Source organism: Phoxinus phoxinus, assembly GCF_949152265.1.
Source record: "Phoxinus phoxinus genome assembly, chromosome: 16".
NCBI classification, from domain to species: domain Eukaryota; kingdom Metazoa; phylum Chordata; class Actinopteri; order Cypriniformes; family Leuciscidae; genus Phoxinus; species Phoxinus phoxinus.
The window spans coordinates 19202189-19216270 of NC_136891.1; the positions used below are offsets into that span (position 1 = coordinate 19202189).

General features: G+C 42.2%; 2 protein-coding genes across 2 annotated transcripts; one reads left to right on the forward strand and one right to left on the reverse strand.

Annotated features, from left to right (window-relative positions):
* Positions 1–3092: 3092 nt before the first annotated feature.
* Positions 3093–4071, forward strand: LOC307012609 (uncharacterized protein; the record flags this gene model as incomplete). Its single annotated transcript, XM_079639491.1, has 2 exons — positions 3093–3507; positions 3614–4071. The coding sequence occupies 2 exons, from the start codon at positions 3093–3095 to the stop codon at positions 4069–4071; spliced, it is 873 nt and encodes a 290-aa protein (XP_079495617.1).
* Positions 3920–5736, reverse strand: LOC306983621 (putative nuclease HARBI1). The gene is made up of 3 exons (XM_079584177.1): positions 5432–5736; positions 4289–5352; positions 3920–4045 (listed from the first exon to the last, which is right to left on the reverse strand). The coding sequence occupies exon 2, from the start codon at positions 5346–5348 to the stop codon at positions 4293–4295; it is 1056 nt and encodes a 351-aa protein (XP_079440303.1). The 5' UTR covers positions 5349–5352; positions 5432–5736; the 3' UTR covers positions 3920–4045; positions 4289–4292.
* Positions 5737–14082: the final 8346 nt, after the last annotated feature.

Below are 14082 nucleotides of genomic sequence, written 5' to 3' on the forward strand. Positions count from 1 at the left end.
GGCCTTTCTTCGTCGACGCTCACGAGCGGCGGGGGAGGGGAGATCCTCGGAGCTCGCCCATCCCTCGCCCATCCCTCGCTACCCGGAGCGAGGAGAGAACAGCAGTCGTCCTCCACAGACGCGGCTTCACCTTCCTCGTCCATGGCGGACGCAGCGGCACACAGCGGCCTTTGTCCGCCGGTCAGAGAGTCCAGCGAAGCGGGCGGAGAAGCTGGCGGCAGCAGCGGCGAGCACCTCGTGGTGGAGGGAGGTTCCGGGCTCCGCTGAGCACTGCTCTTTTCACGGCGCGGCACTGCAGTGGGCGGAAAGATGCTGCTTCAGTAAATGAAGGCCAGGCGAGTCCGCAGAGTCACCGTAGGCATCAAATCACAGTGATGGCAGCCGCCATCGACGAGAGCTGAAGCTGCGTGATCCTCACCCAGGCAGGAAACACGAAGTGGTGGTCCCCGTCGCTGAGCGGGGCTCTACACGAGCCACAGGAGGTGCGAGGCATCTTGAAAAAGACGCTCGGCTCTTTTAGTGAGTGGGAAAAAATGTGTGACGCGACGGCGAACACACACACAAAACACACACACACATGTAAAGGATATAATGCCATTCTGCTCATAGACAGTGTTCCAGCTTATATCAACAATGACGCGCGGACTATGATTGACTCATGAGCGAGGGCGGGTCTGTGTTGAAACGCTGCTGTCAATCAACAATCGTGGGAGGAGCGTTGATTTTGTGACGTCACAAAATCGAACCGCTTAATTTGAGACAGGGTAAAACATAAGGAGATTTTAAAAAAAAACACTGGATGGATTTTTATCATTTTATGATGGTTGTGTACAGGCACTGCCAACACACACTCAGTGCAATCAACTTGTAAAAGTGCATGTACCATTATATGACCCCTTTAAGTCTATTCAGCTGCTATGTGAAAAAAATCGCGCAAATCAAGCCGGCGTGATTGCCGACCCCAGAGGGTTAAATTAGGGGCCGCTAAGACGAGTTTACATCTAAACCTATTCATTGTCGTAATCATACTCTAGATCTAATATTATCACATGGAATAGATGTTGATGCCGTTGAAATCTGCAGCAGAGCGATGACATCTCAGATCTAGTCTCATGTAAATTACATTTAGCCAAGGCTGCAAAGCCAACTCCATGTTATAAATATGTTAGACCTATCACTTCTGCCACTAAAGACTGCTTTATCAATAATATTCCTAATCAGTTTCATCATCTCAGCATCCCAGATAGCTTAGAAGAACTAGAGGTATTTCGGATTTCATGGAAGGAGAGCTCGATTGCTTACAGAGAGGCTTTAAAAGCTGCTAGATCTGCTGATTTTTCAACCCTATTAGAAGAAAATAAACACAATCCTAGGTATTTATTTGTAACAGTGGCTAAACTAACGAAAAAGAAAGCTTCAAGCTTTCCAAGTAACAAGTTTCCAAGTAACACAGCAGTAATGACTTTATGAACTTCTTCACTTATAGATCAAGAAATCTCTTTGTAAAATAGCTGACTCATGCAGGCCACTGCATTTACAGACTTTGTTCTCATCAATGTAAATCCCTCCCCCTTAGAAGGTATATAAATTACAATGTAAACTGCTTTAGATTCAGACTCTTTGGACGAAACTTGCAGCCACGCTCAATAAAGAAGAACTTCTGTTTGAATGCGTTCCCAACGTCTCCTGGTCTTTGCTTAGAAGAAGGAAAAGTTTCCTACACCTTCTTCCCAGGCTCTGTGACTATGTGATGTTACACCACTGTGGTCCGACCTGGCAGTAGAGAGAATGTATCTGAATGTTGGCTTACTCATTTTCCTGGAGGTCTTGTTTCTGGTTTGGGGTCAGTTGGGGTCCCATTTCCACTTCCATGGATACTAGTGAGGGGACTTGGGATGACAGGGTGGAGAGGAGACATTGTTCTGGGTCATACCACATCTTGAGTAAATTCACATGATAGGTCTGGAGCAGTGGTCGACCGATATAGGTTTTTTTATGGTCGGTGCCGATGCCAATATGTTAGAGAGCAGGATGGCCAACATAAAGCAGAGATTTTTATTTAAACTTTATATTTGTTTTAATCAATATTTAATACATTTTAAATAATAAAAATGCTTATACTTTAGATGGCAACTTCTTGAATCTGCAATCCTATTACAGTATTTTTCCACAAAGTAATTGTTTAAAAATATATGAATATGTGAATAAAAAGAAAGTAAACACTGTAACAGGGCACTCAGTAATCTGGTAATTTCGTGCACTAATTTTACATACAGCACAGTGAAAACGATATGAATATTACAGTTGACAAGTGGATATAGCACAGCATATTTTTAAAATGAAGGATTTCAAGTTTTTCGATCCTGTAAATTAAGATGGTAAATTAAGATGATCTTTTGTTCGCATTCACTCACTTCGCATGGACTGACCGTCACTCGCAGTAACACGCTTATACAGGCTACAAATGCACACACAAATTAAATGTTTATTAGATATTCAGAGATTTGTTTAAATGATGTAGATGCACATTTTCTTAATGTTGACGGCAGATGAGAAAGTCTTTTAGTCTGATTGTTTGCCTTTTCTGTTACAAATAATATAAAAGCAAACACTTTTCTTTTTCACATACCATTTACTTTCTTTGTTTACCAGTTCTATATATATATATATATATATATATATATATATATTGATATATCGATCGACCACCAGTCTGGAGGACCTTGTGCCGGCCGGGCTGCCTCACCTTATAGTTCATTCGTTCAACCACTTCATACGGCCCATGCCACTTGGCAAGAAACTTGCATTCATGGGTGGCGACTAACACCATGGGCCCTATTTTGACGATCTGAAACGCAAGTGTCAAAGTGCAAAGCGCAAGTAACTTTGTGGGCGGATCCCGGCGCTGTTGCTATTTTCCCAGCGCGATAAATGACTCTTGCGCCCGACGCAAATCTAAAAGGGGTTGGTCTGAAGTAGCTTCATTATTCATAGGTGTGGTTTGGGCGTAACGTGAAATAAACCAATCAGAGCGTCATCTCACATTCCCTTTAAGAGCAGGTGCGCAAGTTCCATTACGGATTGCTATTATTATGGCGGATTTACCAGGCGCACGCCAGGAGCGGTTCACAGCAGAGGACACTGATGTTCTTGTAAGAGCAGTGAAAGACAGAGAAGTTATTTTGTATGGGGATGGGAGAAACCCACCCAAATCAGCGTCGGTTAAACAGGCGTGGGAGGAAATAGCCACAATTGTTTCATCAACTGGCATCCCCAGGACGTCGCACCAGTGCCGCAAGCGGTACAATGACATCAGAAGACGGGGGAAGTCCAAGCTTGCCAGCATCAATCGGGCACGCCGTGTAACGGGAGGTGGATCTGCATCTACTCAGGACCTGACGCCAGCAGAGGACATCGCTGCGTCCACCCTCACCGCTGAAAGCGTTGAAGGATTTGGTGGCTTTGAAATCGGCACCCAACCAGAAACGCAAGCAGTCCAACCCCAAGGTACACAAGTTCACACACATTAAGGTTTCTTATGAAAATATTTTAATCGTTATTTACATGAAAAAAAATTAACGCAGCCACACAATAAACAAAAACAATGTAACAGCTTCGCAGGAAGACCCTGGCCTCGCGAGCCGTGCGCACGGGCCATCTGAGGAGGGAACAGCGCAACCATCAAGCTCCAGACGCACTACTCGCCGTGGCAGCATCGCTAGACCGGAGGACCACCCATTCCTGCAGCTCCAGCAAACTGGATTTGAAATGCTGGAGCGGGAGCTGTCTGGGATGCGGCAAAGTGTAAATGGCCGTCTTGACCGGATGGCGATGTTGCTGCGGCCTCTCGGGCGCATCTCCTCAAGCCTGGAGAGGATTGCTGCAGCCATGGAGCGTGGCCCTTCAAGCGCACCACCACCTCCTGTTGTGCCTCTTCCTCCTTCCCCGACTCCATATCCGTCCACCCGTTCCACCAGGCGCACATCGCACAATGCCATTCCCGGACCCTCAGGTGTCCAATCCCGCCGTGGCGCGCGTCGCAAAACTACCAGAGGGGGGAAAAAGAAATAAAGTTTTTCTGTTTAAATATTTTTTACCTCATTTTCCATTTGTATTTTTTTTAAATCAATTACTGTTTGCTATTGATTTTTCTTTTTGACAAAATATAAAGAAATGTCACAAATAAATACTTTTGAATGTTTTGGACTCGTTCTCTCTGAATCACGAGTATGGTTATATTTTTTCAATGTAGTAGGCTATAACATTAGACCGAGATAACTTTGCTTACCTCACTATGGACGATGCAGCAGCTCTTCTGCCAAATAAGCTCTCCTCTCCCGTGCTGCTTCTGGGGCATTTGGATTAAGTGGCATCGGCACATGCAGTTCACCATCACGTCTCCTTAAGTCCTCTAATATTTCCTCATCTATGTCAACAACACAACCTTGATTGATGGAAATGTTGTGTAAAACACAACACGCCACAAAGAATGCTGCGACTTTTAGAGGACTGTACTGTAAAGTGCCTCCTGATCTATCCAAACACCTGAAGCGCATTTTCAGTATGCCGAACGTTCGTTCAATTACACAGCGTGTTTGTGTGTGTTTTCGATTAAACTGCATTTGACGAATTGTTGCTGGCATCAAAAATGGTGTCATCAGCCATGTCTTTAACGGATACCCGTTGTCCCCTAACAGCCACCCATCCAACGGGGGATTACCCTCGAAGATGGCAGGAATGGCAGAGTTTGCCAGTATGAATGAGTCGTGGCTCGAGCCAGGATAATTCGCAAAGACATGGGTGATTTTACTGTAAGCATCGCAAATGACTTGTACGTTGATTGAATAGGTTCCCTTGCGGTTGATGTATACAAGTGCGTTTTCTGATGGGGCACGTAGCTGCACATGGGTGCAGTCTATAACACCAAGGACACCAGGGAACCCATACTTCGCACAAAATGCCTGCTTTGCTCTTTCCTGGCTGTCAGGTGTGACGGGGAATTTGATGTATTCCCCAGCATGTCGGACTAGACCTGATGTAACTGCATGTATAGCCGAACTTATGGCAGATTGTGAAATGCCTCCAATGGAGCTAAGGGGGTGCTGGAACGACCCAGATGCATAGAAATACAATGCCGCTGTAACCTTTACGGCAACTGGGAAGGCATAGGGACAGGGTGCATCAGTCCCCAGCTCATCTGCCAGGAGATGGCAGATGTCTGTCACAGCCTGGCGGGTCAGGCGTAACTTATGTATGCATTCCTCCTCACTGAGGGAGAGATAGGTATGTCTGGGCCGGTATACCCTCTCCCTCCGGCGTCTTATTCTTTGTCCCAAGACATACTCCATCTCACTGTGCAAAAGAAAAAATATGAGCAAGCTCAACTTAACTGGTAAGTTGAAGACTAAGGTTTTTAATGTAGCCTACTTACATTATGGTAAAGGTGATTTCACAGTCTTCCGATTTTTTTTTCCTGGTTCTTGACGCACAAACCAAATTGTCAGATGTTCTTATATATGTATATGGCTTGGCACTATTGGGCAAACAGGTCTGATCCTTAATTACTACAATTAGCCTGAAAAATTGGTAAGCTAGATTTATGCCTATTTTTTTCACATCTTCGTGCACACTACAATGATTTCCGTCATCTCATGTGTTAATATTTTTTATTGTAACAATTTATGATTTGCAAAAATAACTGTTGCATCTGTGTAGATTACATGAGCAAAGTGTACGCGCGTTTATGGTCAAGCACGCGCCCTTAAAATAGCATAATGAACAACGCGCAACGCGCCACTGACTTTAGACTAGGTTTTTTCTGGTCAGTGGCGCAATTGCTTTCTAAAACTGGAAAATAGCACCATGGAAGTTTTGCGCCGAAACACACCTCCTCTTTGCGCTGAACCGCCCCCGCGAGCGCAAGTTCATTTCCTAATTTACCGACGTGCGTCTGTGGAGGGAAAAGTCCGCTGTGCGCGGGTGCAAAATAGGAATGATACATGCGTCGGTGTTCAAAGTCAATTGCGCTGGGTGCAAGATAGGGCCCCATGACTTTTCCCCTGGTTGAAACTGTCTTAGTTGAGCCCCCCTGTTGTAGATTCATGCTTGGGCCTCTTGAGCCTGTTTCATGTGTTCTCTAACAATTGGCCACAACTGAGTAATCCACTGGTGCATCTGCTCCACGTGTTCTACCACCGAGCGATGTGGTGATGGTTGGTTCTCCCAGACCTCTTTGGCAATATCTATCAAGCCCCTGGGCCTTTGTCCATAGAGAAGTTTGAATGGTGAGAATCCCGTTGAGCTCTGTGGTACTTCCCTAATGGAGAATAAAACATAGGGCAGCAACTGATCCAAGTTTTTCCCATCCACCTCAATCAGTTTCCTCAACATTTGCTTTAAGGTCTGATTAAACCTCTCAACCATCCCGTCTGTTTGAGGATGATAAACAGAGGTACGAATCTGGCTCACCTTTAACAGTTTACACATCTCTTTCAGGACTTTGGACATGAAACAGGTACCCTCGCTGTTAGAATCTCCTCTACAATACCCACTCGGCTAAAAGGTTGGAACGTCTCTCTGACCACAGCTTTAGCAGTTGCTGCCTGGTGGCATAATCCAGAATTACCAAAACGTATCGATGGCTCCTGCTGAATCTGGGCAGTGGCCCCAGGATGTCCATAGGAATTCTGTGAAATGGGATATCAATAATTTGTGAAGGAATCAATGGGTTGAGGTAGTTTACCTTGGGGCTGATCTTCTGGCAGATTGTACAGTGTCTGCAATAATCTTCAACTGCTCGCTTCACCCCTGGCCAGTAAAACTTGGCAAAATGGTGGATGGCGAAGTATGATTGGTCAGATCAGCTGTCAATCAAACTCCATGCGAAGGGTCAATTCTCACATATCCTTGCTTGATGATGAATGAGACGGCCCAGCGGTTGGTTGAAATTTAAAAGGCTGATTTTCACGCCTCAGGGCAGCGACGAGAACATATATTGTCCAGTGGTTGTCCAGACACCCTATGCACAACCATAACCCTCTGGGGACCAAAAACGCGCCGGCGCGTTTGCCTCGTTTTTTTTATACATTATACATTTTATTATACAGGCTTAAGAAATATGAAAAAAACTGTTAAATGTCATCTTTTTATGGGTTCACTTAAAATCTAAATAAAACATTGTGCTTTTGTAAAATAAAGAAAGTAAACAGGGTGTGCTTCCTTTCTCTCCGTCTTTGTGAACTTTTTTTCAAGACCACGTCTCTAAACATAAACAAAACTCAGCGAATACTATTCACTCAGACATGAGCTATATATCTCTATAATCATTTAAGTGTGTAGTTTTAAATTATCTAATTCAAAACTAAAACAAATATTCTCTGTTTATGTAATCTATATAAAAAGAGAGAGAGATCAGCCATTCTCATTATCGTTCTGGCATCTCATTACTCTGCTAATTTGACACGCCCAGGGAGAGCGCGCACTATTCAAACGCAGAGTATCTGAAGCAACACATGCAAACCAGTCAACGCCCACAACAGCTGGAAAACACACTGTAGTGAGAAATAATAACATTGTGATAATCCTGGAAATTTTATCTCAAACGTGCTGGAGTAGCCTAACAGCGGATCCAGCTGCAGATCAGTAAGTGCTTTGTTCTAATCGCGATATGAAATGGTGTCTGCAAACCGCAAAAGACTGTTTAAATTTGAATCGCGTTTCTGTGTTTGAATGAATGAACGGCACAAATGCATGCTGTTGTTTACCAGAGGTGGAAAGTCCAGGGGTCAGAAAGTAAAAGTCCTGCCATATGTTTATTCCACCCATGAACCCAGTCAGCTGATTTCACTAATTAGTTCTATCTCCTGGCTGAAAAACTGTGCTAATTAGCAAATCCAGGTGATTGGAACAAAATACTGAGGAGGACTTTTACTTTCTGAACCTGGACTTTCCACCTCTGTTGTTTACTACAGCTCGCGCGTGTCTGTGTGTGAATGAATTAACCTTTAGTTTAGCTTTTAGCAAACTATCTATATTGCCTACTGAGATGAGTAAAAATCGTCTGAATACGTTGAAATAAAATTATTATTATTGCCTTTATTGTCATTGCATATAACAACGAAATTACAATTGCACTTCCCCTGGTGGTGACACATAAACAACATGAGCACTAATACATAAATTAATACAAAACACAACACATAAACATTAAAGTGCAGGGCAGTGCAATCCAATGATCATGAGTTCAGGTGCCTTATAGCATTTGGATAAAAACTATTCAAAAGTCTAGAAGTGCGGCCCTGGAAAGATCTGTAACGCCTTCCAGATGGCAACAAAGTGAAGAGGTTGTGACCTGGGTGGGAACAGTCCTGATTTATGTTTTTTGCCCGCTGCAGGCATCTGGTGTGATATATGTCAGTGAGTGAGGGGAGCTGTATGTGAATTATGTTTTGTGCTGATTTCCTAACTCTGTCCAGCGCCTTTTTGTCAGCAGTGGTGCAGCTACTAAACCACACCAGAATGTCATGTGAGATGATACTTAGGACAGAGCTGTTGTAAAAGGATAAAAGCAACTTCTGGGAGAGGTTAATTTTGTTAAGTGATCTGAGAAAGTACAGCCGCTGCTGAGCCTTCTTCACAAGGACTGTAGTGTTGGTTGCCCAGGTGATGTCCTGTGAGATGGTTGTCCCCAGGAATTTGAAGTCCTTAACTCTCTCCACAGTATCTCCCTCTATGTAGACTGGGGCCAATTCAGTCCTCTTCCTACGGAAGTCTATCACCACCTCTTTAGTCTTAGAGGTGTTGAGAGACAGGTTGTTGGTGGAGCACCAGGTAGAGAGTTTTTGGATTTCATCCCTGTAGGGTGACTCATCCTCGTTATGAATAAGTCCAACCACAGTGGTGTCATCTGCATACTTAACAAAAGTATTGCTTTCATATGCTGGGGTACAGTCGTGAGTGTATAAAATGTATAGTAAAGGACTCAACACACAACCCTGGGGGGCCCCAGTGCTGAGTGTGAGAACAGAGGAAAGTTGGGAGCCCAGACGAACTGACTGGGGACGGTCTGTGAGGAAGTCATGGATCCATCTGCAGATGTTTGTGCTGATGCCCAGTCCATGAAGCTTGGACACCAGTCTTCCAGGGATGATGCAATTGAATGCAGAGCTAAAGTCTACAAACAACAGTCTTGCATAGGTTCCAGGGTGTTCAAGATGGGTCAGCACACAGTGAAGGGCTGTGTTGATGGCATCTGCGGTTGACCTGTTTGCTTTATAGGCAAACTGGTGCTGATCCAGTGTGGAGGGGAGGGAAGCTTTAACCCTCTGGGGTCTGAGGGGTTTTCTGGGTCCTGGAGGTGTTCTGACATGCTCTGATAATTATGCTTATTTCTGTTACTTGTGACATTTTCATGGCTAAAATCTTATTACACTGCATTCAGCACAAACTCTGCTACAATAATATGTCAGCAGCATGTATGTAAAAGTTTGTAGATTTGAGATGATAACATTTATGCGTGGTTTGTGAAAATGACAAAAAAAAAGTCACTGAAATGAGGTTATGAAACCCAAACTGATTATTTATTCACAAGACTTTTGAAAATTGTATCACGTAGCCTAGAATATGTGCTCCAAAACTATGTGAAAATCACCTTGACTACTCATTCAGAACAGACAATATATTGATTTAAAATTTGTATGACATGACTTGTGTAAGAAAGCTTTATGCGAGTAGGCGTTAACCACCATGAATATTGAGTGTTTCACACTTGAGAGAGACAAAGAGCCTCCCATAATGGCCCTATTAGGAGCTCTCAGGGCCTATGAGGAACTGTGAACAAAGAATGAGGAGATTTTAAAAAGAACGGCTTTTTGATTGTTTGGATTTATTTACAACACAACATAATCCAAAGATACACAACAAATGGCAAAAAGCACATTATTTAACACACTGAACTAAAGACAGAGACTTAACCAGTCACACACCTTTGTGCCATTCCTGAAACATAGTACATACCTGTAATTTCCCAGATGTTTGATTTTTCACTTTACCATGTTCTGCTCGTGTTGAAGTCAGCAGGACTATACCTAAAAATAAAAAAATAAAAACCTGTGAACATGCTGATATCAAGAGAAACTAGGGCTGCACGATTTTGGGAATACATTTTAGATTTGTTCTGGTTAAAATTGCTTTTTAAAATGTATAAAATACACACACACACATATATATATGCATATATATATATATATATATATATATACATATATATATATATATATATATATATATATATATATATATATATATATATATATACATATACATATATATATATATATATATATATATATATATATATATATATATATTTGAACAACTGCAATGTGAAGTTTATGCAACAATACTAACTAATATAATTCAGAATTATTTCTTACCTTAAAATCTTTCTTGTCTTCAAATCGCGTTCTTCTTCTTCGGTAAATCCAATAATCTCACAGCATGTCTTCCAAAATCGACGACTGCAGGAATGATGAATTTTGGCGGCGCTTTGTTGTTGATGTAATGGGCGCGGTCGCGCGACGCGTGGACGATTTGCATCTCTATATGTTTTGCGCGTGTGGGTGTGGTCACATTAAAACTAATGAGGAAGGATTAGAGAACTTGGATATCTTGTTGGTTTTATACAAATTACTTAAACAGAGAATATTTGTTTTCGTTTTGAATCAGATCATTTAAAACTGCACACTTAAATGTTTATAAATATATAGAGCTCACAAATGTGTGACAAGTATTCGCTGAGTTTTGTTTATGTTTAGAGACGTGCTCAAGAAAAAAAAAGTTCACGAGACGGAGAGACAGAAAGCACACCCTGTTTAATTTCTTTATTTTACAAAAGCACAACGTTTTGTTTTGATTGTAAGTGGACACATACAAAAGTAGACATCTCACAGATAATTTTTTCACATTTATTAAGTCTGTATGACCATATTTGACGGAGTATTTTAAGTTTATTTAGCTGCTATGTAAAAAAAAATCGCGCAAATCACGCCGGCGTGATTGCCGACCCCAGGGGGTTAATGTAATTTAGCAGCAGTCTTTCAAAGCACTTCATGACAGTGGAAGTTGTAACGAACGAAACTGTGTATTTACCTGCATCACATTATTGTGCGGTGTGCCCTTTAAGAGACTCATCACGTTATTCATGACGTGCGTTATGCGTGATGACGTGAAGTTGTGAGACGAGTTGAGAACAGAACCAATGTAGATGCTAAGCGTGCTCTACCTTCCTGATGTACTTTTCGTTTTACTTTATTTTGTGACGCTAAGAAAGAGTAATATCTCATGTATGAGAGGATCGCGTTGTCTGTCGACCTGCCATTAAATGTGCATTATACAGCCTTTCCGCCTGTAAGCTCTTTCTTCCACTGACTTCACGAGAGTTATCCTGGTCCAAGCGTTACAATTGGCGCCCGGACAACTTGAAGCTGGATCCGTCATCTACGTGGAGCCTACTCATTTATAACTCTGATCGTGTGCGGAGATCTTTGGAACTGTTCAACTGGCATGGCAGAGACTGGTGAGATTAGCTTGCTAACGCTGGGTAGCACGTGAGCGAGGCCCGCGTGTTTTTCTGCGTGATCGATTTTGCAACCTGATATTTTTCTTTGATGTGACGACAACTGATTTTTTTTTATACATTTAGACTGTGTGCTTCGTCGGATATTTTGATATTGATTGCAAGTCGATGGTAAAGGATTGAGTGAAATACGTCGATTGGGAACGGAGGATTATTTTTTTTTTTTCTCTCGCTTCTTCATAACTGGTTTCAAAACTAAAGCAGACGAACATTTTGCTCATAACCTCATTGGGATATTTCAGCAAGTATTTCTTTCTTTTTGCATGCGTGCAAGGAAAACTGACTATATTTTTGGCACAAACGGACGGCAAAACCTATTCATTTTTTTTTGTATCTGAACTTTTTTTTTGAGCACGCCATTTGAGAAACGATACCCTCATTGGAACACAGTTTTCTCTGATGTTTTTTTTCTCCCCTATTTCTTTTGTCCATCATCGTGAACTGAACTTGCCTGTGTGAACTGTGCGATTTCTACCTTTTTGGACTCATTTACATGGACGAGTGACATTGAAAACTTTCTATTCACTTTGAAGCAGCGTGTTCTTTTGCTCTGAGTATACTGAAGGACAATATAATAACTGAACTCACATAAAAGAGAGTAAATCTGTATGTTTTTGGTGCCATTGCTACTTCACAGTTTAAATGTGGGATTATTGAATTTTGTTTAAGATTCTATTGATGTGGGCATTTTGATATCAATTTACATTTTCTGGGTTACATTGTGAATTTTACAGTTGTTGTACTGCTGTTTATGTGAATGCACAGTTACTGTGATGGCGTACCACCCAGACTTTGAGACTGACTTAACCTACTCATTGCCAGATTCTGTCCCCAGACAGAGACACAAGTCAGCGCAGCATGCTGCCGTGAGTCTGGAGACTCAAGTGGAAATCCTACAAGCTGAAGTATCGGTGCTGCAGAAGTGTCTCAATGACTCTCTCAAGTTGCAGCAGAGCATATTAAAGGGGTCATGACATGTTTTATTTTATTTTATTATTATGTTCCCTTAGGTGCAATTATAGTATTACTATAGTTTTTTTTACAATTTTTTTTTAAAATGTAGTGATTTATGACCTTTTCCCACCCTGTTTCTCATCCTCTGATTCAAACAGTCTGTTTTGGGGGTGTTTCCCCTTTAAGAGTTCAGTGTTAACGCCCACTGATATGATTGGCTAACGTCAGTGCCTGTGCATCAATTATTAAAGCCCCCAGCCAGAACATTTGCGGATTCGGCGCAACTGTATAGCGGGTGATGCATGCGAAGCGATGGCTCTTGCATTGATAAAACCTTATTATGTTTGAGCCGGAATCAGAGGAAAATGAACCATCACCACAACAACGAAGACTGGATCAGCTCGTGTCCACATGGAAAGTGAAACTATTTTGAATTAATAAAAAAAAATTAACCCGAGACACTTGAAAACGGATTATTGTTGCATAATTATCCTAATGTTATAGCTTAATTTGCTAACAGTTTAACATTATTTAACTAATCACATGTAGGCCTACTAGAAAGGCGACATATTTTCAAGATTCTCTTATACAAATCGGTTTATATTAGCCATGGTAAAAAGTAAGTTTGCGTCGTCGTTGTTGAGCCCAGAATAGTCGGCACGGACTTAAGTTATCTTTGAGCAACAGTTTTCTGGCAAAGCCAAGCATCATATTGGGATTTTTTCCTCAAAACAGTCATCCTTAAATGTATAGAACAAACGCTTAAACTAACACTGCCGTGACTGGGACGTCCGCAAAAAATAAAGTGCATCCATTTTTCCCTGACGACTGGATCTTTCAGCGTATTTAAAAAGTAGTTTAAAGTTTTAAATACATTACTTACAGTTTGCGTCGTCGATGTTGAGCCCAGAATAGTCGGCACGGACTTATCTTTGAGCAACAGTTTTCTGGCAAAGCTCAAAACAGTCAACAGTCGTCCGCAAAAAATAAAGTGCATCCATTTTTCCCTGATGACTGGATCCTTCGCAGCGTATTCACAGATGATGTTTGTCCACAGCCAGGAACAGCACATCTGCGGCATCGTCATTTCCCTGTACACAGACCCACTCGCTGTCCGTCGACTGAACACTTGTGAGGCGCGCGGCGCGCGGGCGCGACAACGATACGAAATGAGCGTAGTTGCCTTGCGCTTAAAGCGTAACTGTCTTCTGCTGGAGGCGGTCATTATGCAAACGCTGGTACGTCACTTCGTACCGTGACGTCACTTCTTACCATGAATCCAGAACGAGCTGTATTTAGAGCTTGATTAAATAAATGATTCGTTTATAATGGGGAGGACGTCTTAAGCTATGAAACTTGCAGGACGTTTAAATGGTACAAAGACCTCTTATATACCAAAAGATCAAGGCAAATTTGGTTTCTCATGTCATGACCCCTTTAAGACAGTTTGCACCTCCAGATGTAGACACCCTTGCAGCGCCACATGACCGGCT